The 22,777-nt window shown below is 53.7% G+C and overlaps 10 protein-coding genes across 10 annotated transcripts; 2 read left to right on the top strand and 8 right to left on the bottom strand.

Annotated features, from left to right (window-relative positions):
• Positions 1-3,074: 3,074 nt before the first annotated feature.
• Positions 3,075-4,832, bottom strand: PSV08DRAFT_412914 (S-adenosyl-L-methionine-dependent methyltransferase; the record flags this gene model as incomplete). The annotated part of the gene is made up of 8 exons (XM_066093940.1): positions 3,075-3,399; positions 3,474-3,899; positions 3,965-4,105; positions 4,171-4,208; positions 4,266-4,284; positions 4,347-4,501; positions 4,598-4,691; positions 4,819-4,832. The coding sequence occupies 8 exons, from the start codon at positions 4,830-4,832 to the stop codon at positions 3,366-3,368; spliced, it is 921 nt and encodes a 306-aa protein (XP_065948026.1). The 3' UTR covers positions 3,075-3,365.
• Positions 4,833-6,071: 1,239 nt separating this feature from the next.
• Positions 6,072-7,369, top strand: PSV08DRAFT_252312 (uncharacterized protein; the record flags this gene model as incomplete). Its single annotated transcript, XM_066092456.1, has 4 exons — positions 6,072-6,723; positions 6,854-7,049; positions 7,148-7,263; positions 7,314-7,369. The coding sequence occupies 4 exons, from the start codon at positions 6,072-6,074 to the stop codon at positions 7,367-7,369; spliced, it is 1,020 nt and encodes a 339-aa protein (XP_065948025.1).
• Positions 7,370-7,748: 379 nt separating this feature from the next.
• Positions 7,749-8,369, bottom strand: PSV08DRAFT_252311 (uncharacterized protein; the record flags this gene model as incomplete). Its single annotated transcript, XM_066092455.1, has 1 exon — positions 7,749-8,369. One exon carries the CDS (start codon positions 8,367-8,369, stop codon positions 7,749-7,751), a length of 621 nt encoding a protein of 206 aa, XP_065948024.1.
• Positions 8,370-10,143: 1,774 nt separating this feature from the next.
• PSV08DRAFT_382541 (sodium bile acid symporter family-domain-containing protein) lies at positions 10,144-11,744 on the bottom strand (the record flags this gene model as incomplete). The annotated part of the gene is made up of 5 exons (XM_014222517.2): positions 11,636-11,744; positions 11,404-11,580; positions 10,511-11,348; positions 10,269-10,367; positions 10,144-10,171 (listed from the first exon to the last, which is right to left on the bottom strand). The coding sequence occupies exons 1-5, from the start codon at positions 11,733-11,735 to the stop codon at positions 10,144-10,146; spliced, it is 1,242 nt and encodes a 413-aa protein (XP_014077992.2). The 5' UTR covers positions 11,736-11,744.
• Positions 11,745-12,785: 1,041 nt separating this feature from the next.
• On the bottom strand, positions 12,786-13,634 carry PSV08DRAFT_339640 (uncharacterized protein). The gene has a single exon (XM_014222516.1). The coding sequence runs from the start codon at positions 13,454-13,456 to the stop codon at positions 13,022-13,024; it is 435 nt and encodes a 144-aa protein (XP_014077991.1). The 5' UTR covers positions 13,457-13,634; the 3' UTR covers positions 12,786-13,021.
• A 622-nt stretch (positions 13,635-14,256) lies between these two features.
• On the top strand, positions 14,257-14,899 carry PSV08DRAFT_339638 (uncharacterized protein). Its single transcript, XM_014222515.2, has 2 exons — positions 14,257-14,578; positions 14,674-14,899. Exons 1-2 carry the CDS (start codon positions 14,350-14,352, stop codon positions 14,736-14,738), a joined length of 294 nt encoding a protein of 97 aa, XP_014077990.1. The 5' UTR covers positions 14,257-14,349; the 3' UTR covers positions 14,739-14,899.
• Positions 14,900-15,383: 484 nt separating this feature from the next.
• On the bottom strand, positions 15,384-17,077 carry PSV08DRAFT_20342 (uncharacterized protein). Its single transcript, XM_014222514.2, has one exon. It carries the CDS (start codon positions 16,879-16,881, stop codon positions 15,559-15,561), a length of 1,323 nt encoding a protein of 440 aa, XP_014077989.1. The 5' UTR covers positions 16,882-17,077; the 3' UTR covers positions 15,384-15,558.
• PSV08DRAFT_20349 (uncharacterized protein) lies at positions 17,077-18,068 on the bottom strand. Its single transcript, XM_066092036.1, has one exon. The coding sequence runs from the start codon at positions 17,870-17,872 to the stop codon at positions 17,273-17,275; it is 600 nt and encodes a 199-aa protein (XP_065948023.1). The 5' UTR covers positions 17,873-18,068; the 3' UTR covers positions 17,077-17,272.
• Positions 18,069-18,188: 120 nt separating this feature from the next.
• PSV08DRAFT_356874 (uncharacterized protein) lies at positions 18,189-18,823 on the bottom strand (the record flags this gene model as incomplete). The annotated part of the gene is made up of 3 exons (XM_014222513.1): positions 18,189-18,402; positions 18,468-18,650; positions 18,708-18,823. 3 exons carry the CDS (start codon positions 18,821-18,823, stop codon positions 18,189-18,191), a joined length of 513 nt encoding a protein of 170 aa, XP_014077988.1.
• Positions 18,824-19,917: 1,094 nt separating this feature from the next.
• PSV08DRAFT_356873 (uncharacterized protein) lies at positions 19,918-22,560 on the bottom strand (the record flags this gene model as incomplete). The annotated part of the gene is made up of 2 exons (XM_066092931.1): positions 19,918-22,217; positions 22,269-22,560. The coding sequence occupies 2 exons, from the start codon at positions 22,558-22,560 to the stop codon at positions 19,918-19,920; spliced, it is 2,592 nt and encodes an 863-aa protein (XP_065948022.1).
• Between the last annotated feature and the right edge of the window lie 217 nt (positions 22,561-22,777).

Genomic DNA, 22,777 nt, shown 5'->3' with positions numbered 1-22,777 from the left:
TCACTTGTTTCCCAGCTTGGCAATTGAGAACATGCTACACCTGCCACAGACAAGTATATTCTGTAGTAAACCAACTTCGTGACCTCAGCATTATGCCCTAGCGTTGACAAGCAGTCTACAGCAACGCTAGTAAAGCTAATCACACTATGTGGAGAAAACTAAATCCAACAAGCGGACTTGTCAACAACTCATGATTACAAGAGCGAATATGTCAGAGACTAAGGGGTGGCAAGAGGGAATTTACATACCGAAGGAATTCGGCGAGACATGCTAGAAAAAAAATAGACTAGAGGATGCACAACACTAGGTCCCGTAGGACACGAACTATATGAGACCGGTTCACAAGCATTACTAAAACGTGAGACAGGCGATTATCACGGGTGAAACTCCGGGATCTGCCGGAGACTTAAGAGGTCGACACTTGGTATTCCCGGGGCTAGAAATAGGCCGTCTTGGACAAAGGAAAAGAAGAGAGGGTTAACATATACGTACCTCAGTGGCATGAGAGTAGGGCCGACCAAAGAGTGGTCGCCAAAGCGGAACCTTTGCCAGACATGTTAAACTTATCCATGGGAGTCCCTAGTTCAAGAACGGGTTAGGTGATGAGTATGGAAGAAGGGGGTCCGAAGGCCTGTTCCATGACTAGTTTTGGACAAATGCCCCAGCTTCCAAGACGGGATAGCACCATTGCCATGGCCTTGTTGGTAGCGCCGGTCGTTTGGAGGCGAAAGCGGGTCCTGACTAAGTCATGGTAAGTTCTTTGTCATGTATGACAGAGTGCCAGAAACGAGTAGTGTATGGGGATATGGTATCAGATAAGTTGAGAAGATGTAGAATTGCTGGGTTTGAAAGCATGGTTCCTGCAATCGACGGCTGCAGAGGGCAGCTGAGGAGAGGAACTCTTCTGGCCCCAGCTTTGTCATCATGTGGGCGCGGGGCAAGGCAAGGCAAGGCAAGAGGAGGAGGAGGAGCAAACTTACCAGGCGGCTACAAGACGAGTTGTGCGGTTGCGCGGTAGGAGCGGCCGGAAGTCTAGTTTCCAGGACAAGCGGTGGGCTTTGATACGTTGTTGCAGTAGTCTACTTGGGTGGATGAGAGTATTTGGAAGAAGGCGAGGATGCGATGGGCTGCGCTGGGCGTGGACAAAGTTTATCCGACAGGGTGGTAAGGCAAGAGCGGCTGGACAGGCAGGGCAGTGGCACCGTGGGGTGGGCTGGTCGACGGCCGAACCTCTGGGCTGGTACGGGAGCTGAGGGGAGGGGTGGGGTGGAGGCCATGGCGAGTGGCAGCAGGCAGACATGGGCCTTTTGTGTGCTGGCAAGTCACACCGGTGGTGGAAAAGGGCGGGAGCATCGAGTTTGCGTGATTCGAGGTGTTTAGGGCACGGTGGTGGGCAAAAGCAACGAGAGTCGGAGGCGGAGGCCCAGCATGGCAGAGTGGCGGTCAGAAGGTGGGCATGCCGTCTCCGTGGGGATGGTCTGCCGATGTCTCCCGGCCCAGTCGCCAACGCGTCGCCCACACAGGATACTACAAGGGCTCGACGATCGCTGGCTCGGTGTTGACTCTACAGGCTGGGGGCAAGTCCGAAGAAGGCCCGGCTAGTCGCTGGCGGGGGCAATCCACGCCCATGCCATGCGTGACCTCTCCATGTCACCCGTACTCTGCTAGCAGCAACTATGGCGGGCGTGACGCACCATTGCAGCCCAGCGTGAATGCCAGTCTCTGCCAACGCCGTTGCAACCAGAGACGGGAGAGGGCTGTGTATGTGCGTGTGCGTGTGAATGTGTGTGTGTGTGTATGTCGGTGTCGGTGTCGGTGTCGGTGTCTGCGTGTGCTTTGCTAACTCAGAGAGGCGCGCGCGAAACACGCCGTGCCTTCCTGCACGACCTTGTTTTAATTTTTATTTTTTTCTTCTCAAAACAGTCACTGTGTCTGTGTCTGTGTCTGTTCCTTCGTTCGCGCGGGAGGGGAGGCGCGGGCGACGGGAGAAGCCTTGTCCGACCCACCGCGCCGGATCGCCAAAACAACTTCACCACTCTCTGCCCTATACCACGCCCGCCTAGTACATAATACATACTCTACAAACTTACACTACACCCCTTGCCCTCGATAAACCTACTCCCCTTGGCGTGCAAGAGTCAGTTCCCGTCTCGGAGATCTTGCTTGCATGGCAGTTGCATCGTGCAGCATGGCCTAGCAGACACCTGTTTGCCGTCGTGCAGCTCGCTTGCACTCTCCATGCCATGGCATCGGTCCGCCCTCCTGGCCTCTGCCCACCGCGGCACCGCTTCTACACTTGAAACCCTACGCGCCCAACTCACCGCGAGCCCTCATGCCATGGCTGCCTTTTGGCTCCTGAAACATCCATCCACTCGGTAACGACGCGTGGCAGGCACATGCACACCACGCCTGGGTCCACCTCCGCGCTACCCTGGGTCCCAAATCCCCTCCGCCCATGCACACGCCAGCCCACTGTCAAAATCACTCTAGAACATCCTCGACGCCGCTACATGGCCACCTATTATCAATATATCCTTATATATCTGTCTTGCATACTGCCTGATCCGTGTCCAAGTCGGAAACATCCGTCATCCCCGTCGCCCGCTAACAAAAAAAACACGACTACGCTCGTCAACGAGCTGAAGAACCATAAAAAAAGGGCCCCAAACGTTGAAACCGGCGTCGGCCCAACATGCGCCTATACCGTCATGCCGAGCCACTTTGCCGCCAGGCATGCCAAACACACCCACGCTAGAAACCTTCAGACTGCCGGCCCAAGCTCGACAAATACACTGCTACGACATGAATTTTTGGGTCATAAGCAAACCGAGGTATCATATTCTTAAACATGCCGTAACGCCAGACTCGGGTAGTCGCCGCAAACAAGGAAATAAAAAAGAATACAGACGAGAAAAAGTGTACAAACTCCAGTTTTTCCCATGCGCATCATGCATCATGAGGTGGTACATAGCAAAAAGACGTCATGCAGGCATACTGCACAGTTCGTAACAATGTGACGGGGGCAAATAATGAGGGCGGAAAACTCCCCCCGTGTTTACCGGCGCGCTCAAACGGCTTCGTCGGCCCGGCCTTGAGGTTCCCTCGGCCAAAGGGAAGCGGAGAATGTTTTGCCGAATGCACAACATCCAGAAAACGCCAAAAGAAGAAAACAACGTCTAGGCGTAACGGGGCGTGGGTGCGTCGAGGCACTGCGTAGAACTTCCGGGGCTTTGGCTGCAGACTAGTCGGTGCTGCCTGGCCGCGGGTTGTGTGATGTCGCCGAAATGTGCACTTCTAGGCACACACACACCCCCCGCTGGCCACACCATCCGTCAAACGCATCGCTGCAAGCGTCGTGCCCGCTTCTATTGCTGAGGCCGACGGGCAGTCCAAATGTGGCTGCAGAGAAAACTATCAGCATCGGCCCAGTAACATCAAACAATTGGTGCGACGGGAGCGGGCGTGCTACTTACATGTTGTTGTACGCATGGATTTTCCGGTTGCAGAGCTCCCTGCGCACGCCCTCGACAATTGGCCGTACGTGGGCATTGAGGTCCCAATGATAGACTCTGGTCAGAGGTGCAAAGGTTAGCGCCTCCAGGCCCTCGGTCAAGCCCAAGTTGTACCACCTGCCAATATCCTTCTGGTGCGGGTCATTGGGCCATGTGTTGTAGGGCACGCGAATCACAGTCTCCTGGATATCAATGAAGCCGGCGGCCTGCAGGAGCTGCCGAGTGCGATGTTCGTATGCGATGGGGCGGTAAGCTCGTTGCGTGGCATCAGCCAGCCAACCATACCACTTGCGAAGCATGCTGTCAGGTGGGAGCGTGTAGTCGTCGCAGCGGGGCTCCATGTCGATTTCAATATGTTCTATCCAGCCCGTGCCTGGTTTGAGGTGACTGGACAGCCGTCAGCATATGCAGAAATCGAAGGCGCAAGCAGCGCGACAATGGGGCACGCATACGTGTAGATTTTTTGGTACAGCTCTGGCCAGCTCTCGACGCTGCCGCAGGCCATTCGCAGATGGATGAGATCCCACGAATCCTCGCCCAGCGTCCAGGGGCTCTCGTAATCGCGTGGTACACGGAACCGCAGGTTCGGGGGGATTCTAGGCGGATTCGTCAGTGTCGGGTTCGGAAGCAAGCAGCTTGTGTTTGTGGTGGGACATACTTCTCGGGCTGGATGTTGACCAGATCTAATCCTAGGACCTGCAGCAGTCACGTCAGCTGTCTGGCAGCAATGCGTCGGATCTAGATTGGGCGCACCTCGGCGTTTAGGTACTTGCTGTTACCGTCGTGGTTAGCCTTGCGGGACGCAAATTGCAGGCTGCGGAACCCAAAACTTACTCGGCCATGTCAATTGCCCAGATGCCTGTCCCACAGCCTACGTCGAGGATGCGGGGCTGCAGATGTGGCTCTGAGGGCACGGGAGCCTGATGCAGCTGGCCTCTCCGTGCTACGGCGAAAAACTGGTGGTAGATGTCCATGCGATCCTTTTCTGGCTGTGGTATCGCGTCAGCGCAAAGCAAGCGGGCAGGGTGGGCGGCGGCGGTAATGGTAGTAGCGGTAGTGGGGGTGTTTGTTTGGTGGGTGCCTACCTCGTCGCACGGGTACATGTAAAGCCCTCTCCGGAAGCCATGATACCAGCGGCCATTTTCCATGTAGTTGCTGTTCTGAGCGGGCACGGGCAATCTGTGGTGGGGGGGAAAGCACGGGTTAGCCGTCTGGCAGGGTAGCTTGGCCCAGGCCAGCGCAGGGCGCATTGCCGCCGGGAAATTGGAGAGGGTTGCACGGAGCGGGGAGAAGGCGGTACACTCACCCATTCGATGTCATCGTGATCATTGGAGCGAACGGCGGTCGCTGAGCAGCCTCAGGGGCGAGGGGAGCTGGGGTTGGTGGGTGGATTGGCTAGAAGGGTGGTGGCTGCCGGTATATTGCTGCAGGAATTAGGGCGGTTTCTCGTTTGGTCGCCGTGTCCGCGCTGATCATGGGACAAGAGGCCACTTCTCGCTTCACGTGTCGCTGCCGCTGGCGGGGTGTTGCTGCAGAGGGGCAATCAGAGCAGAGAGGAGAGGGGGCGCAGCGAGTGGGAGGATGGGATGATGGGGCGGCGGGCGAGAGGAAGGAGAGGGAGGGCCGTGGGTTCTTGGGGGCGGGCTGGCTGGGCCGTGGGCGTGGTGGTGGTGGTGGTAGTAGTAGTAGTCGTCAAGGCGGTCGTGGCAGATGTCGTCAAGGTCGTGTCGACGGGCAGGTGGGAGGGTCAGAGGCCGGGATCTCAGGCTCAATCTCTAGGGCGAGAGCGAGGAGCGATGGGCGCTGGATTTAAAAGCGAAACGAGCGCTGACGCTGGCTGGGGCTGGTCGACCACACGCAGGCGTGCCGGCATGAATGCAAGAGGCAGTCCGAGGGCGGGTCCACCCATCTGCATCTTTGCACCTCTGGGACCCATCCGCGCCGTAGGCCATTAACAGGCCAGCTATTAATTAGGTGGCCTGTCCATGGCACTACGACAGCACGCAGCCCGCGACACGCTCGGAGCTGGACCCAACAGAGGATAGCCTTTTCCAGCTACCATAGTGGCGGGATCTCGCGCTCGGAAGTGGACCCGTGCACTGACACTCACGCTGTGGCTCTGCGAGTCCTCCCCGGCCGGGCGCAGGCGTGTGCTGGAGAGTTGACGAGCACTTGGCTGCCCGGCGACTACGCCCACGCCCACGCCTACCTGCTGCTGCCGCTGCTGCTGCTGCCACTACGCCTAGCCCTCTGCCGCCTTCAAAGCGGTATTCTAGAGTAGCGGTGTCGCCGTCAGATGCAGTCAATGGTGCGCATGACACAGGACCGTCCCATCCCCTGCTGCACTCGCTCGCCCCCAAGCACCGCGAAGGAGCCACGCGACGCGTCTCGTTGTCCACCTCTCTCCGCCAGCCATGGGCCTCCACTCACGCACACGCACAACCACACCACACCTGCCTGCACAGGCGGCGGCCCTTCTAGTATGCTGCGCCCGCCCTGCCTCGCATTGGCCTTGCACGCCCAATGCAGCGGTAAGACTGCTGCGCGGAATCCCGCACCATGCTCCACTCCAGCGAATGGGCCGCCGCAAGACTCGCCGTCCCTTCTTGCATTTACCATGTGTGTGCTGCGCGCCAGCTCCACGTCCTGTTGCTTCTGCCTGCTTGTCGTCTGCCCCTTTGCGTCCTGCCGGGTAACCGTGGCACCCTCTTGCTCGGGCGCGAATCATACTGCTTGCCCCGACCGGTGTTGCCGTCCCAGGCGCACCCCTCCTCCCGTATCCCATCACCACTCTGGTATACTACATACTCGGCACAAGTGACGCTTTTGCAACAAAGCCCGACACGACTAGTCGCCCGGGTCATACGGCGCGGAAGAATAATCTCCGCGGTCCCCAGCAGCACCTCAATCACCATGTTGCTTACGCGAGATGCCACTCTTGCCAGGTCTAGTCCTCTGCATCCTGAGGCGCGCTATACGCAACTCCATGCCCTCTCTCCTTCAGGCGCGTTTTCCGGTCCTCGTGTATGCCCCGGCCGACCAACTATGCCACGCCCGCTAGCTCCCTCGACCCGGCCTCATTACGCACAAACGTCCCTGGTCACCACTGCCTGCCCAAGGCACGCATTGCCATGCACGGCCACGACCGCTTCATGGATGCACTCTTCTGTTGCAGCGCCGCGCGCCGTTCCGTTGCCCGTGTCGTCATTCGGTACAGGAAGGGTTACACAAGGGCGGTTCTGCCGTTGCGAGTCCCACCTTTTGGGGCCAACAAGCAACGTACAAGCTTTGCTCTGCAAGCACAGCATGTCATGTTTGCTCGTATCCATGCACTTACACAGGCACCATGTACAATTCTACGGCTAGGCGGATAAGGCACCAACATAGATTCTTACTCTACCAAGCTTATACAGCAGGTGGGCCGTCGCGGGCGCGGTTAGCATGGGCGACCTGGCCTGCTTGTGTAAGTAGAGATGACGAGACCTCGCTAGCGACCGATGTCATGGGCACAGGCGCAGATCTCTGCCGCACGCTATAGTAAGCAGCATCGCCTTTGCACCCCCCAAACAGTAACATATCGACGTTCCTTTGTCGATGCGCGCAAGCTGAGCATTCTGCTTGGCTGACAAATTTAGCACCAAAAGCCCCGTGTGTGGGATTGGTCAAGCTATGCTCATGCAATCGGCGACACGGGTCGTAGTCGATGCGCCGATGGGTGGTGCTAGAGTCCAACTGCGCTCCCAGAAGGCCGGTTCGCCTAGGATCATACATGTTACTGGCTCTTAGCTGCCGTCCCCTCAGCTGTGCCACATGGAGAGATGCTCGACGGCAACGAACTGGATACTACGAGCAGCTAGACGACGGCCATGCGCCCAGTATCCAGTGCCATGGTCAAGCGCAGTTAAGGGTCAATAAGTCTCTGCAGGGGGGGAGGGGGCGTTTAGGGGGTAGCGGCCCACTCTCTCTCGACATACATGTGCTGCTGCTACACCCAGCCGCCATGGGAGCCAGCAGCAGCAGTCGCAGCATGAGTGCAACCTATTGTTAATAATTGTTTTTGTGCTTGTTGGTCAGCGGCGGCGATCCAGGTCCTGCCGGGGGACGGTAGCGAGGTGCAGCCGTCCCTGTGGATGGGACAGAAGGGAGCCGTTTCAGCTACCGACCGAACAGCAGCATTCATTGTGCCAGGCCGATGCAACGTTGCAAGGGACGGCTGCAAGATGGGAGAGAAAGACTTCAGGCTGAGGTGGTGTCAGGCGACAAGATTGCGGGCAGCGCGAGACTGACGAGGGCGAGCACGCAGGCACAGGCATAGGCACGCAGGCACAGGCAGTCCACAAGCCGGGCAAGGTCAGATTGAAACACGGTCGTTGCTAGCCTGGTCGAACCGCTGTACCGGGTGCTCCACAAGGCTGGGAGGGCAAAGTGCGACTGGCGCGCCGCCGGCCGGCCCAACTGCATGAACACCACCACTGCTGGCTCCAGAACTGCCCGTCCGCCCTTCTCGAAACAACAGACAGGCAGCAGTGGCTCTGCCATCTGCCGTGCCCGCCAGCTGAACCCACGGTGCCTGTTTGACAGCCAACGCCGCCACGGATGCCTGTCCCCATTGGCACCAGGCACGTGGGTCTCCGCTGCAAGGCGCTGTTTGGAGCCACAGCATTCGTCGACTGCACTCGAGAGTGCATGCGGGGCGCACACATCTGACACTCCTGAGACGGGAACGAGGGCATGATAGCCGAGGCCCTGCCCGCCTCCTGTCCGCTCTCCAGCTCCAGTTTCAGCCTTTACAGACGTGTTCCAGCTATATTGCCCGCCGTTAAGAGCGACGTGTGCGTTCGTCGCTGACCACGCCATGGCTCGGCTACCACCATCGACGAAACAAACACGCTCATGGAGAGAGCGTCTCTCCACCTGGCAAACACCTGCCCGAATGCGGTCCTTCTCTACGTCATGTCTTAATCTTTGTCCACACACGGAACCATTCTCGGCCTCTGCCTACATGTCCACGCGCTAACTGCGGCTTTCCCTTGGACGTTACGGACCGCTTGTCCAAAGTTTTTGCTGCAGCAACATATGCACCCCCCCTCAAAGGTCGAGTCTGAGTAAGCAGATGCTGGCTTCATCAATCGTCGACTTTACGCCGCACCCAGCCCTAGCCCTGGCTAAAAAAAACACTGGCCCGTCATGAATGCGAGGCGCCACACCAAGCTTGCGCCCTACAGACACTCCGCTTTGAGACTGCAATTACCAAGACGACTGCAAGCCAACACATGCATATGCTGCATTACGGCACGGCTGTGTGGAGCATACGCAGCCACCGAATTACACGTACATAGGCGGGCAGTCGCCATGAACCCAGTACATGGCATTGTCTGTCTTGCGATATACCACGAATGGCTAGGTTTAGGACCTGGGAGTCATGTCCAGCATTTTACAGAGCCACCAAATCTCCGAACCTGTGTGGCCTCAGGATGTGCAGGGATTGTTGCAAAGCGATCCACCCCGTGCTACGGTTACTTGCAACCGTACCTTCGCAGCTATCGCCAAGCCTGCCACCACGTAACAACTTGACAAAATCAGCCCTCCTGCTACGGTACAAAGTCGTTCGGCATGCGCGTGCACGACATGCGTGCTCCACTTGTGCAACTGCCCATGTACGCATGTGCGTACCGAGTAGTATATGGTATGTATGTAAGTAGTAGAACTGTGGGGCACAAGTACAAGATGCATTGCCATGGAGATGGAGCCTTTCAGCTTTGTGCCCGTAAGGCAACCCACCAGCATCATTCTTCTGCCAAAGCAGATAAAAAATTTACGCCATGTCACGCCCATCGCACAACTAACAGGGCCAATGGGCTGATTTGTAAAGAGGACTATCTTTCAAGCTCGTATTCGAGCAGCAAACTCGCTACACACATACCAGATGAGTCGACTGCTATGACGTCCAGTCAAACTACCACGACATCGTCAAGATCCATCCCCGCAGACGGCGAATCGGCATTTCTGACGGAGCGGCCATGTGTCATCAGGGGAATAAGCGCTTTTTGGGTAGAGTTTATCTTGCGGCGCCGCCGATACACCGTTCAATGACTAGAATCCGCACATTTAACCCCACTGGAGACTGTCTGTCGTCAGCCTTGTACTTACTTACATTCAGATGGGTACGGGGTGGGCAGAATCCTGCACGATCGATGGGCCCTACTGCTGTATGAGCCACCGGTTGATCACTGTCAAGTTGATAAGATTGCGTCTGGTCCTCACCGCCTGCCCATCGGTTCTGGATTTACCCTATTCTGTGGCTTCGGTGTGGTAAGCCGCGTGGTCCGTGTGGGTGGAAAGTCCCTCCTTGTGGGGTTTTGCAGGGAAGTCGTACCCTTGCTCGCGCGCTGGGTCATGTGCTAAGATCGGTCGCAAAATTACATGCGACTAGGGACTGTGGTGTTTGTTAAGCGACAGCACTGTAAGTGAGTAAGGCATCTTCTCCGCGCGCACTAGACAACCGGCTTTGCTCTCTGTTTGCAGATCACATATTCACCACGTTTTCTTTGTTTTGCTGCGAAATTATGATTTGCAACAAGCTAAACACTAAGTCGTGGTATACGACGGCTTCGAGAGAATAGCGCAACTCTTAAGAGCGCTTGGCATCCACCGTGAACCTATAAACATGGTTCGCGCTACTATGCCATCCTGTCACGGCCATCCCTTCCCAGATATGACTGGCTACAAATGCAGCAAAGCCTTTCCGGGTCATACCCGGCATGGACTCGCGAGGAATCCATGACAAGATGTCGCTGCCCTTGAAAGCAGGCAGCTGTCGGACCACGACCATTTCCGGACGATCCGCCCTCATACCTGCATTTCGGTGTCCAGTTCTGGCTCGAGTCGTGGCTTTTGGATCCGAAGCTAATCTCATGCTGACCGACATGCATTTGATAGGACAATGCCACGCCTTCTAGACCCATTGCCACCTCGCCCGGATCCACTTCAAGACGTACACAAGTAGTACAAGGACCGGGACTTCAATCAGAGGCCCGACGGTACTTGCCAGAGCTTGTCCACTGCCAGCACCATACACGGCTACCACTACCGCAATGGCGAGTTCAAAGTTATTGCTTGCAGCAGTAAAACTTTGTGTACAGCTGACCTTGTACCCAAAGCCCATCTTCCAGCAGAACCAAACTGTGCTTGTGAAGATGACTAGGAAGTAGACGAGTAGCGGTGCGCAAACACGAAGAACGTCGGTGATTTGCCGGACAACGTGCGCGCCCTGGCTTGCAAAGAGAACGATGATGGTGTAAATCAAGCCAATGAGGGAGAACGGCGCCATATATCGGATGAAGCGCCGTTGGTATCGTGCTTCTCCAAGTAGGGTCCTTAAAGCCAGCCGAGTAACGACCGCTGCTCCAAGGGGTATACCAAGGAATACCCCGACACTCTTCGCAACGCCTTGGTATGAGACGGCCGTCTTTTCGCCATGGCTGACAACCTGGATGTAGAATACGGCGAAAGGCGCAAACAGGATGATTTGTAGTATCGAGTTGAAGGCGACAAGAACTGCGCAGTAGTCGCCGTCGCCCTGTGCGAGATCAGTCCAGATAAGCACCATGGCAATGCATCTCGCGATGCCCACGAAGATTAGTCCCTCGCGCAGATCCTGGCGGTCTGGCAGAAACGCCCAGCCAAGGCCAACCATGAATAGCGGGGCGATGATCCAATTCAAGACAAATGAGACTGCGATTTGAATCCAGAGTTCTTTCGAGTTGAAGAGCAGATGCAGCGTTTCGTAGCGGACCTTGCAAAGAATTGGGTACATCATGACGAGCAGTCCAATTGCTGTGGGTACATCAGCATGAACTCGACCGGACTCGCTTTTGTGGGTTACACATACCTATGGGTATACTGACACCCACGAACTCGCCTTTTTGCAACGCAGGTCCTACAGAGTCGACTGTATTCCCAAGCGCGATGCCGATCCCCATGGCAAGTACAATCCATACGACGAGGAACCGATCGAGGAACGACAGCGCCTTCAATGGCGGAAGGCCCCTCTGTTCACCATCGTGTCCTGTCGACAAGAATAAGTTCCTAGTATGTAGGATCGACTAAACTGCCATGCTTACCTGCGATAGCCTGCGCATCTCCAGCTTTTCCAATATCTTCTCCATCTCTTACCCCCGCGCTCTTGCCATGCTGGTATGCACCGTGCTCTGTTGTGTTCATCGTGGTTTGCGACGCTTGTGCATGTGGTAAATTGCTCGTGTATTCGAAGTCTTTTGAGCATGGGCTCTAGAGAATAGTCGACCAATCAGCGGTCGCCAGTGACATATTTGCTGCCAAGGAGCTAATCGATGGCACGTTGTAATTCTAAAAGATTACTTACCGTAATGGAGATGTAGTTTGTTTTGCTTGGTGTATTTCTTGGGATGGGATTTGATGTTGGGGAGCTTGAGGTACACCATGCTTCCTAGGGAAGTACGTAAAGGAGGGCAAGGTATCAAAGTTTCGAGCAAAAGCATTGGTATAAGATGCGTCAATCATCATCATCGCTGGACTTCTAACGCAGATTCGACACGCTCTATACGAACTATCAACAATTCTTCGGGTCGTGCTTCCTTTTAGAGCCATCAACTTCTAGAACACAGAAATGTATACATGGAATTGTGTGGCCAGCCAACCTTCATAAGACCACAACCATCCGCTTCATCTCCCCCTTCCCAACTCCCAGAACCACCATACTAACAAAACCTACTATCACCTTTGCACTCATCTTTCGACCTGACCTTTTTTTTGTCTCGGTTGGCTATATAGCGTATCGGATCAATCATCTCAGAAAAGAATGGCAGGCCACACTCCCAATCTGCCGGAATCGGGTACCAAAAAAGCACTCATCTTTCAACACCCTATAATATTGCAAGTCATTTCATCACCTCCATCACCTCCACCTCATGCGGCTTCATAATATATGAAAAAAAAACTCATATACCCATCCAAATCTGCACAGTATTCAAACCTTGTACCCAGTGCTACCATCCCTCGAACCTCACACCATCGCTTCCATTCCCACCACCCTTATCTACACTTCTCAATTCATCGTGCATTTGACACGAGCAGTGTACACCACTCGATAACGCCGCTTCTATCTCGCTACTGAAGAACGGAAGAAAAAGAAACAACGGTGTAAAAAAATACCCCGGCCCAAAACCATTCAACACTTAAAATTCGCATAGGAATTTATACAGTAAGCTGCTCGATAAAGAATTCTGCTTTGAACATTGAATGTAAAGTTTCTCATTCACCTCCTTTCACTACTTGTACCTAAAAAAAAACAAAATTTAGAAGAAACCCCCCCTCCTCCCTTCCGTCCCATCTAGGGTATCTTCTCCCACGCGCCCTTAAATTTATCCCGTTATCCCTTTTCTCTCCTCCCTTTCCGATTCCTCGCCTCCTTCCCGAAAAAATAAAATAAAATAAAATAACTTGATCTAAAATCTTCCCCCCCCCCCCTCTCATGCATGCTCCTTCCTCTCTCTAATCACGCCTGCCAACCACTCCAAACTCCGCCTCGGCCTCTTCTTCTGCGCCTCCATCGAATCCTTGCGTTCCTGATGCTGACACTGATGCCACGCTGCGATGCCTTCCTCGCGACACAATGGCGTGCCGTCTTGCTCTCCGCTTTGTATCCGCGCCAGCTCTTCTTCTTCCGCGAGGCGGATTATGCGGGCTTCTTTTTCTTGGCGCTCTGCTTGGTGTGGGGGAGATGCGCTGAGAGGTGCGGGTGTGGGGCAGGCCGCTGGGGATGTGGGTGCGAGGACGTGGGAGAGGAGCGAGGAGAGGGTGTGGTGGTCCATGTGGATGGTGTGGTGGTGATGGTCGTGGGGTGGCGGGAGAGCGAGGATGGAGCTGTAGAGTGATGTTGAAGGGATGATTGGGAAGAACGACATTTGTCTTGGATAGTTTATGATGGAACCTATTTTTTGTTGGATGGGTTCGTATGTTTTTGTTGGTGTTATAGTCCGGATTTGATCGTGGCGCTCTCAGTAATGATAAAAGTTAGATATGTGACTTTTGTTCAATCGTGTGTCTTTGATACAAATGATGGGTTTGTAGACGAAGGTAGATAAATTCTCTGTATTTCCAAGGGCTTCATATTTAAACTATCCTACCTCTTCTACGTACATAAACGCAAGCAACATCACGACAGCACCATGGTGTGATACTCCCTCTCCCAACCCCACATTTCAAGAAACATTCAACTACACACGTGTACAGTACCCTAGATTAAACGATATGCGGCACCCGAATCCAGACACGTGGTGGCGCGACCGGATACTTCCGAGAACCACCACCCCCATCACGCCACATATCTCTCCACTCGCGCTAGTATCCCGTGCCACATCGGGCCCTCCCGACGCAGCTTACATGCTACACGCGCAGGGTACGCGGAAAGCGGAAAAGTGAGTTCTAGGGACGGCAGATGAGGAGAAGAAAAAAAAGTATCTGGAGATAATTTTGGATTTTATCGCGTGTTTACTACGTACTAGCCATGAACTATGGAGACGCAGGGACCTACACACACACACACACACACACACACACACACACACACACACACACACACACCGAACTAACTCATCGGTCTCACGACTTTGTCCGCTATACGACATCTCACCACTATCCATCCATCCATCTACTTATAAACCCAACCTCTCCACCCCCATCCCACCCTCTCCTCACATTTCCCCACACAACCCATTCTTACCTTGCGGGAGAAAAGAAAAACAACAATCCAGCAATCTATTTTTATAGTCCAGATCAATCCAGCAATCCCAAATACATGCTTTACGACCCTTACCCTTACCTTTCCCTCTCCCCAACCAACAACAACAACAACAACAACAACAACTCCTCCATGTCGACCCCGCTCTCAACCGCACCCCTAGTCACCACCGTCGCCGACGAAGCAGCGTTTGAGCTGGAAAAAGCATCGATAACGTCGTATGAGCAAGGGTGGGATAGGTGGGATGGCCCGGTTTGGCCGGTTGGATATGTACAGTGTAGTATGCGTAAGTTACTTCTCTCTCTCTTTCTCTCTACTGGTGAGTAGAGGGAGAAAAAAAAAACAGGGGACGGCATTGGACTGACGAGAGATTATGTGTAGAAATGGATGGGTACGTGAGACCGCGAGTTGCGATGGAGGAGGGGGTGGATGATATGAAGGCGTGACAAGGGATTCGCTATGAGTATTACAATGATAGGGCGTTTTTTTTATCCAGAGGGGGGGGGGGGGTTGATGTTTGGAAGATAAGAAAAGAAAGTTGGGATGATGAATAATAATATCTGGGTAAATGAGTCAAAGTAATAATAAGGATGAATGAAATAAGAAAAAAAAACCCTTCACTTTCAAGACATATGTCTCCCACCCTTTATCGCGACCAGAAAGTTCTGGTGCAGCAACTCGCACCAACGAAAAGAAGACTCACAAACAGGCGTATGATTGTGTATTTCTGTTGAAGCTACCCCCCACTTTACAACCCGTTCAAATCAATTACAACCCAAAAAAAAAGGAAACTCTCCTTCCCAGGAGAAAAAAAAACGCCAATGAGCGTCATCGCCAAAGCGCACGCTTTTTGCATTCCCCAGTAAACCCTTCCAAACGCCATAATCGTTACGTGTAAGCAGCAACATCTGTGCATTTCATCCCGTGAAAAGAGAGGGAGAGGGAGAGAGAGTAGAGGAAAGATATCGCGGCCAAAATCAGGAAAGGAGTGGTTGCCCCAAATAAAGAGCAACGAACCACCACATCTCCAAATTAGCTACTTTGTCCCCCCCGCCATCCATATCCCCCCATGTTTGGTTCGGAAACTCGTGAGAAGGAAAATCTAGGTTTACGATGTTGAGATTTGAGGGAGAGGAAATCTTCGAACAAAACAAACAAAGCACACCATTATATCCCGTACTGATTTAACAAAAATGGCTAGTTTCTCAGAATTTTGTTGGGGTTTATGTTGGAGGGGAAAAAAAATAAAATGGGGGAGGATCTTCTCTAAGCCCCTTGTTTGATCTTCAGGTCCATGACGTACTGCATCAAACTGCAGTCGTCGCATTTGACAAGGGCTTGTAGAGCCTTTACTCTTGTGCGGAGAAGTTGGTTCTCATCAGCAAGGCTCTTCTTCTCTCTTTCCATTTGCTTGATGTAGGCGGTTGCTGAGGCCAGGATGACGGCCTTGCTGGGCTTCGAAGGGGCGGGTAGGTCTTCAATGTCGGCGCTATCGCACGCCCGAGGGTTCTGTTGTAGTGAAGGCACAACCCTCTTTAGAGAGTCGAGCTGGGTGTTGAGTGATTCGCGGTACTTGCGCTCGACCTGGTTGTGTGGTAGTCGCCGACGAGACTTTGGCTTTTCGTCGTCGGCTTGAGGCGACTCCTTGGTCGAAGTATCCTCTGTAGTCTCGCTCTTGGTCCTGTGGCGATCCTCGGTCGGTGATGAAGTCGTCTCCTTGCTCTCGAATTGTCGAGTAGAGAAGCCATTAGCAGATGCATCGCTCTCGGATCGCTTCTTGGGCCTAGGCTGAATCTCTACTATGCCATCTTCGGCTATGACTTCTTGAGGCTCAGCAAGCAAATCACTGATGCTTGGTAGGTTGTCTTGGTCTGCGAACAAGAAGGGCGCACATCCACCGCCACATGTTGATGGGTTGGGTGGTGGTCCATCTTGGTCATGATTGGGACACAGGGGTGAGGTCCAGCACGCAGATAGGATATCTGGCTTGTTCTTGGTTCGCTTCGAAGTGGAGTTTGTTGCTGTTGAGGGTTGGTTTCTTTCTACAGCAGGCTTTGGGGCAACTGATAGGCCCTTGGGGCCATCTGGAAAGGTAAGGTCTTCAACGAAGCCCGAGTCAATGTTATTGGGGAACATGGACTCGTATGCGGGGTTAGGAAACGTGTTGGCACGTTGGAGTGCCAGCCTTTGGGCCGAAGACATGTAGACTGATTGGTCGAGCCCGTTCGCCAGCGACACGGGTGCCTGTGCTGCGGGGTTATTACCACTTGTCGTGGGCTCAGGAGATGACTCCGTTGTCGACTTGCCCCCAGCAGTGTTGCCAAAGGGCTTGAGGACGTTGAGATCGCCGAGAAAGTAGTCGTTGGACAGGAAGAGCGAGTCGTCAAAGTAGGGATCGGCTGATGAAGCACCGATGAGAGAGTCAAAGTTGTTGAGGTCCTCAGGTGAAGAGCCTGACGTGTCGGTGGTGGTAGACTTGGGCATTTGAGAGGCGCGAGGGGCAGCAGTCGGTGGTAAAGGATCGGACCATTGGTTGTTCGGCAGGTTGAAACCGTCAGTATTGAGGAATGCGTCCCAATTGAGAGCCATGGTGATTTTCGGTGGGTGGGTTGTGGCACGGAAGAGCTCACGCGTTGATCAGGAGATACAATGGCTCGATGGTGCTATGGCCAAGCCGCCCGATGAGACTAGCCAGCGACGTGCAGAATCAGGCCCAGGTAGGGGACGAGGATATAAGCGCGGCCACTCCCTTTGGTTTCTGGTCGAGGCCTAGGAGAGACGGAGAGACACGACAGCAAGCAAGCCTCTTGGGGAGCCGAGTGGGAGAGGAGGAAGGGCAGATGGGCTTGAGCAGTGTGAAGAAGGGGCGCCCGAGATTGAGCCCGAGGAGGGGAGCAGGTGTCCGGGATGACGAGTAGTCAGACCAAACACAGAGACTTGGCAGTGGTTGCAGGTGGTTTGCAGGCCCGCGGTAGAGGATCTAGGTGGTGCGACCAGGGGGGACGGCCGGCTGGGGAATCGGGAGTTGCAGGGCGTGGACGTGTGTCGGTGGACGACCAGGGAAAGCAAAAAGGGAGTCGGGGTCAGAAGGCTCAAACGGGCGTCTCAGCAGCAGAGCAGCGCAGCGCGGTGCATTACAGTGCAGCTGCGAGGGACTGGCCGGGTCTGGATGGCGGTTGGTGATCAGACCACCAGAAATGTGGCGTGACATTTGGCTGAGCCCCGCCCACTGCCCAGTGCGTCTTGCCCGGTACGCGCTCTGTGGCTCCTCGCCCCGAGCCAAGGGAATGCACAGCGGCCTCTCTCGCACCATTCTCGGCATACTGGTTCCAAGCATACGACTGTGCTTGCGTACTGGACACACTTGGTATTGGACCGTGCAAGGTCGAGAGTAGTAGTCAAGGCCCATGCTGCTACTACCGCCGGCAGCGGGAGCCGTTGATGTGCCGGATACACTAATCCCACCCACCCACGCTACCAGGCCCGGCCTGGTAGCAAGTAGTGTACACATGTCGAGTGCTAGCAGCACCACTACTCCTCCTCGCCGGCCACTGGTCGTCTCAGCCAGCACGTCGTCCATATGCGTAAACAGCACATGTCGAGTGCGGCCATGGATACGCTGCTACCGACACCATTGTCTCATTGGCACTGAACACTTGCCTCGGTCCTGGCACCCCTTTGGCTTGACCCACTTGCTCGCAGCCCGTTGATCAGGACAAAACTTACCTGCCCCGTTGGAGATCTCCCGTCCAACCCGAGCGATTAGAGGACCTGCGTGGCGACCCCATGTCTGTTTTTAGTAGTCTCGTCCATTTGCGGCTATACGTTATCATGTATGTATCCGACTCCACATTGACGCTCTGCCCACACCAAGTTGCCTTCGTTGCCGTCTTCTCTCAGACCATCAGAATCACCGGAATAGTCGGCTCGCCTACTTCTCGTGCCTTCTTCTTCGGTAACCGAGCCCCGGGGATTATCGGACCATGGCACAGCGGACAGTACTCATTGTACTTTGTATACCATTCATCCAGGCAGTGTGAGTGGAACGCATGCGTGCACTCGAGTCCTCGGACCTGTGAATCGTCGGCGAAGTCGTCGAGACAAATAGCACTGCCGCCAAAATGAGCTCATGACACGCCATTGTCGCCAGCAGATAAATAAATAAAAAAACCCACCATAGCGCATCTGACATTGGAGGCGCGCCAGACCCTTTTTCCTTTTGGCCGGCGACCCACTCTGAAAAATACTGCGCCTTGACTCGATTTTCCAGCTCTTCTTTCCGCGTCTGCCAACCGTTCTCGCGCACGCGCCGTTCTTCGCGGGCCAGTCGTGGGAGGAGAAAACCTCTGCGTCGATTGCTGCTTGTTAGCTCAGACGTGCAACTTTGACATGCAGCGCGCGGACGAGAGACTGACACAATAATAAGGACAATTAGCAGAATAATCAGAACCGAAGGCACGATGATGGCGACAACGAGCGTGCCGCCTCTTGGACCAGACGGCTCCTTCGTCTCTGTGCTATTGCTCGACATAATGCCGCGCTATCCAGGATCTTACACACGCTTTTTTAAGGAAAAAAAAAAATCAGAGAGGCAAGACCAGAGATCCGGAATACAACTTGTACAGGCGCTGGTTCGAGTATGTAGCTGGATGTCCGACCTTGACTGTTCGGGCCTCATGCATGTCATCCGTCGCGCACTTTGTCGACCGGAAGTATGCCGTGTCCCTCTGTCGGCGTCTTGTATGACTTAGAGTACCTATGGCGCAGCAAATTTGGCAGCTGTATTCATAATCCAGCGCGCAACCCCGAAGAAAGCGATGCGTGATGAGGGAGGAGAGGGTGAGAGAGTAAAGAGCACTGCCTCAGCGACAACCTCATCTGACAAAAAACCAAGTCTCATATCTGCACGCCGATACTGACAACACGGCTTGGCCGAAACTTACCTGTAATCTAGTGCCTCTCAAGGCGCTCGTTTCCCAGTCAGGAGTGCAGCTCTGTCAAGATTGGCCAACCAGAGTTTATCACTTTGTTCTTGTGATGCGGGGTTGCGAGCTGGAAAGGGCCGACAAACCTTCGTGGCTGTGACGCGCCAGCTTGGTTGCATGTTGCACAACTGACTGCACAAAATACAGGACCTGGTTACCGCTGGCCGACTCGGTCATACATGGATACATGGGGACGCGCTGCGATGCTCTGTAGTCTAGACAAAGAGATGGTCGGAACCGAAGAAAGGGGGACGGCGGAGGTACTAGTTGACAGCTGAGACTACGTAAGTACTATGGTGTGCGTCATCACGCGACACCCCTTGTATCCCTGGCCCGCGGCTTCAAGATAACAGAGGTTCCATTGCGCAATAATGCATTATCCTGGGTATCCTGGCTTTTGTCTTTGTGTACCTACTTCCGCAAGCCCAACTATTCTTGGACTACTGACGGACTGGGGGATACCGTGTTTGCATGTAGAAGAACAGCAAATGCATCCGTCTCCCCTTTGATAAAGCAGCAAAATCTCCATTATCAAACCTCATACCTGCCATTACCAGCTCCTGGATGCCATTCATATCGCTTTTCTCTTCATACATTTACATATAGTCTCCAATGATCCTTTTCTGCCATGATACGTCTCTTACTCTTTGTCCATGCTCGCCTTTTCTCCTACAAAGAAACGTGCCGCAAAGACGACATAGTCCTCCTGAAATACCCCACATCTTTCACTCCGGACTTGTCTGAAAACACCTTGCTCATTTTCCTCGCCCTTGTTCTTTGCATATGTGATAATACAATTCTGATTCAGTGAGGAATTGTCGTCAGTCTTCAAGCAAGTACGATTGCGTGCCCGCTTGGTGACAGCGCCAGTGGAAGCCCTACGCTTCCTGGCCATTGAAGACGGAGTTGCTTCCACCGCCGAATTCGGGACCGTTGGAAACAACGCTCCGTGAGAACGGTCGAGGCTCGGTAGGACGATGTGCTCGTTTGAACTATCCGCTGTTCCAATAGGGACTGGGGTAATTGGGCTACTCTGTTCAGATTGAAGCGTGTGCTCCATAGACTCTAAACCAATATTTGGGGCGATATACAGGCTAGAGAGAGGATATGTTTCCCGCAACATCTCTTCTGGTTTCCCAAACAAACGCGGGTTCGTTTCGGGACTTTGAACCGCAAACATACTACTGCTCGGTGAAGCGCGACGGTCACAACTGTACTTTGCGGAAAACACAGAGTCCTTCTCTGATTGAGCGAAGAGACGAGCATCGTTCGACTGCAATGTGTGAGTCTTACGGCAAAGATCAGTTGACTCATCTAGAGAATGATACATGTGGGGAGTTGCTTTGAGGGACACATCTGTGCTGAAATTCTCGGATGATGTGGGCGCTGACGTTTCCATGTAGACTGCAGTTTTCTCTGGTTGACAGATGCTGTCAGACATGTCCCCAGACTTTGACGATTCAAGACATTCATTCATGCTCGCTGAATGGTCGAGTTGAGACTCGGGACATACCAATCTTCCCGATCTTACTGTGATGCGCTTTGGTGGGTCCCACTTGTGGTCAATTAGGACGGTCTTATTCTGTCCCCGAATCACCAACCTCGTGAGCAGAATATCACGGCCATCTTTCTTCACCCTCACCGAAAGAGTGTCCTTCCGCGGGAAGATGCTTCGTTTTGGCTTCGTGGGTACAGAGTACAGCCCTATGGGTGGCGCTGGCCATTCCAGGTAGTTGTTCGGTCGAGGAAGTGGCACGTGTGGTAATTCAACAACTCCTTGCTCACGAAGGCCGGGAACTTGGTGCGATGAGAATTGAACAGGAGTCACGTTTCGACGTGTTCTTGGATATTCATGGCCAGCTTCTGTGAGATTTCCGTGTAGAAGCGGAGATGTGCCATCATTGACGCACTGAAAAGGCTGACCCAGTAAGAGATACGGTGGTACAGATGCATTAGGTCCAAATCGATTAGACACGATGCTGAAATCTTGCATAGGACCCATCAAGAGAGGTTGATTTGGTTCGGGAAAACTGAAGGGCGGATATTGGAGCGGACCAAAATACGGTGCAGTATTCGGTTGGCATGGTTGATTGTTCAGATCGCTCGATATGCCCTGTCCTTGGATGTGCTGCAAGTTGTCCGAAATTCCGCTATATGGAACAAAATCCGAAGCACTTGGTATGTCAGGCCTATCTGCGTCCAACGACTGTTCCTGAGTTGACAAGCTATATCCTTGGTTGTATTCGCTTTCTGTATTCGCGTCGAAACCATCGTAATCATGCTGAATGGTTTTGAGGTCATTGTCGCTTCCAGTTTGTCGAGTTTCAACTGTTTGTACGTCTGCAGCCTCGCCATCGCTTTGTTTCATGAGTGGAAAGTTCTCGTCGAACATCCGTTTCGGCGCCTTTAGGTAGCCTACACCACTCGTGAGTTTCTTGCCCTCCCCAGAGGTGACGATAACGTCGATTGTGCCGAAAACCTTTCCCCCTATCTTCTGCATATGCCGGACTTCATCTGGCATCTGCATAGCTGCAAGCGCCTGTAGAAACGTGGCGGTTGGAGGGACCTCCCCTTGTTCGTTGACACCCCTCTCATTTGCTTCTTTCTTTAAGGCGCGGCAAATATCCTGCCATCGCTGCAATACTGAGGTAGGCTCATGGTGCGTTGTAAGGCTCACTGCTGGCTCCGTCTCAGGTGGGAGGATCACCCATGGCCGCTCAGCAAGAAAGTCGACCCTAGCGCCAGCAAACATCTGATGGTGTCCTTTGACACCAGTCCTGACGTCGTGTGTAGCCATAAGCCAGCAACTATTCAGCTGCCCATTGAAGAAGACTTCGATCTTAAGGGATGTTTTGTGATCGTGGAGACCGGTTACATATGTTCTGTCTGAAAGATTGACGTGAAGAACAAGTGCTTTGGGTTCTTGGGAGGACGGAACGCCTACGGGGTAACGATTAGCTTTGGTATTGTTTATGAAGTGGAGTCAAGTACCCGCAGTCGCCCTTGTTGTCTCTGCGCATTCCTCATCGAAAGCATCCCAGCCAGCTTGTACCTGCATAAAGGGCGCGTTTCCCAGCCAGTTTAGACGGTATCGTTCCTCGTCACCTGGGAAAGGTACGGACACCTCCTTGAGCAGCCTGCTGTTCTGCAGCTGTTTCTCGGCAGCATCTGATTGTTTCTTGGCTTCCTCTCCCTTTCGCAGTACAATCCGCTCAGAAATAGTGCCTGCAAGTGGCATGGTGCCTAGGCGTGCCGACACGCCGCGTGCCAGGAAGGTAGGCATGTTTGTAGGGCGGCGATAGAATATTTTGCGTATCAGGATATGGCGCAATAGACAGGATGGATAATATTGTTAGGCAACAGAAAGATTTCTCACAACCGGAATTGTGCACGCATGTACCATCCGGGATGTGTCGGGCGTGGTTGAGCGTGGTCGGGCTTTGTCGCGTGGCTTATATCGTGGACTGCCAGATCGGGTAGGCACCCTCAAACGCTCCTTC

Source organism: Bipolaris maydis, assembly GCF_028858645.1.
Source record: "Bipolaris maydis strain C4 unplaced genomic scaffold PSV08scaffold_17, whole genome shotgun sequence".
NCBI lineage: Eukaryota > Fungi > Ascomycota > Dothideomycetes > Pleosporales > Pleosporaceae > Bipolaris > Bipolaris maydis.
Note: the sequence above shows the minus strand (reverse complement) of the source record. Positions and strands in the feature narration are given on the sequence as shown.

Bases quoted from the DNA above. Each gene is read 5' to 3' on its own strand.
- PSV08DRAFT_339640 (XM_014222516.1), bottom strand. From the start codon at position 13,456: ATGTCGTTCTTCCCAATCATCCCTTCAACATCACTCTACAGCTCCATC.
- PSV08DRAFT_339638 (XM_014222515.2), top strand. From the start codon at position 14,350: ATGCTTTACGACCCTTACCCTTACCTTTCCCTCTCCCCAACCAACAAC. The intron at 14,579-14,673 runs GTAAGTTACTTC...GATTATGTGTAG, and splicing joins ATATGTACAGTGTAGTATGC to AAATGGATGGGTACGTGAGA.
- PSV08DRAFT_20342 (XM_014222514.2), bottom strand. From the start codon at position 16,881: ATGGCTCTCAATTGGGACGCATTCCTCAATACTGACGGTTTCAACCTG.
- PSV08DRAFT_20349 (XM_066092036.1), bottom strand. From the start codon at position 17,872: ATGGACGACGTGCTGGCTGAGACGACCAGTGGCCGGCGAGGAGGAGTA.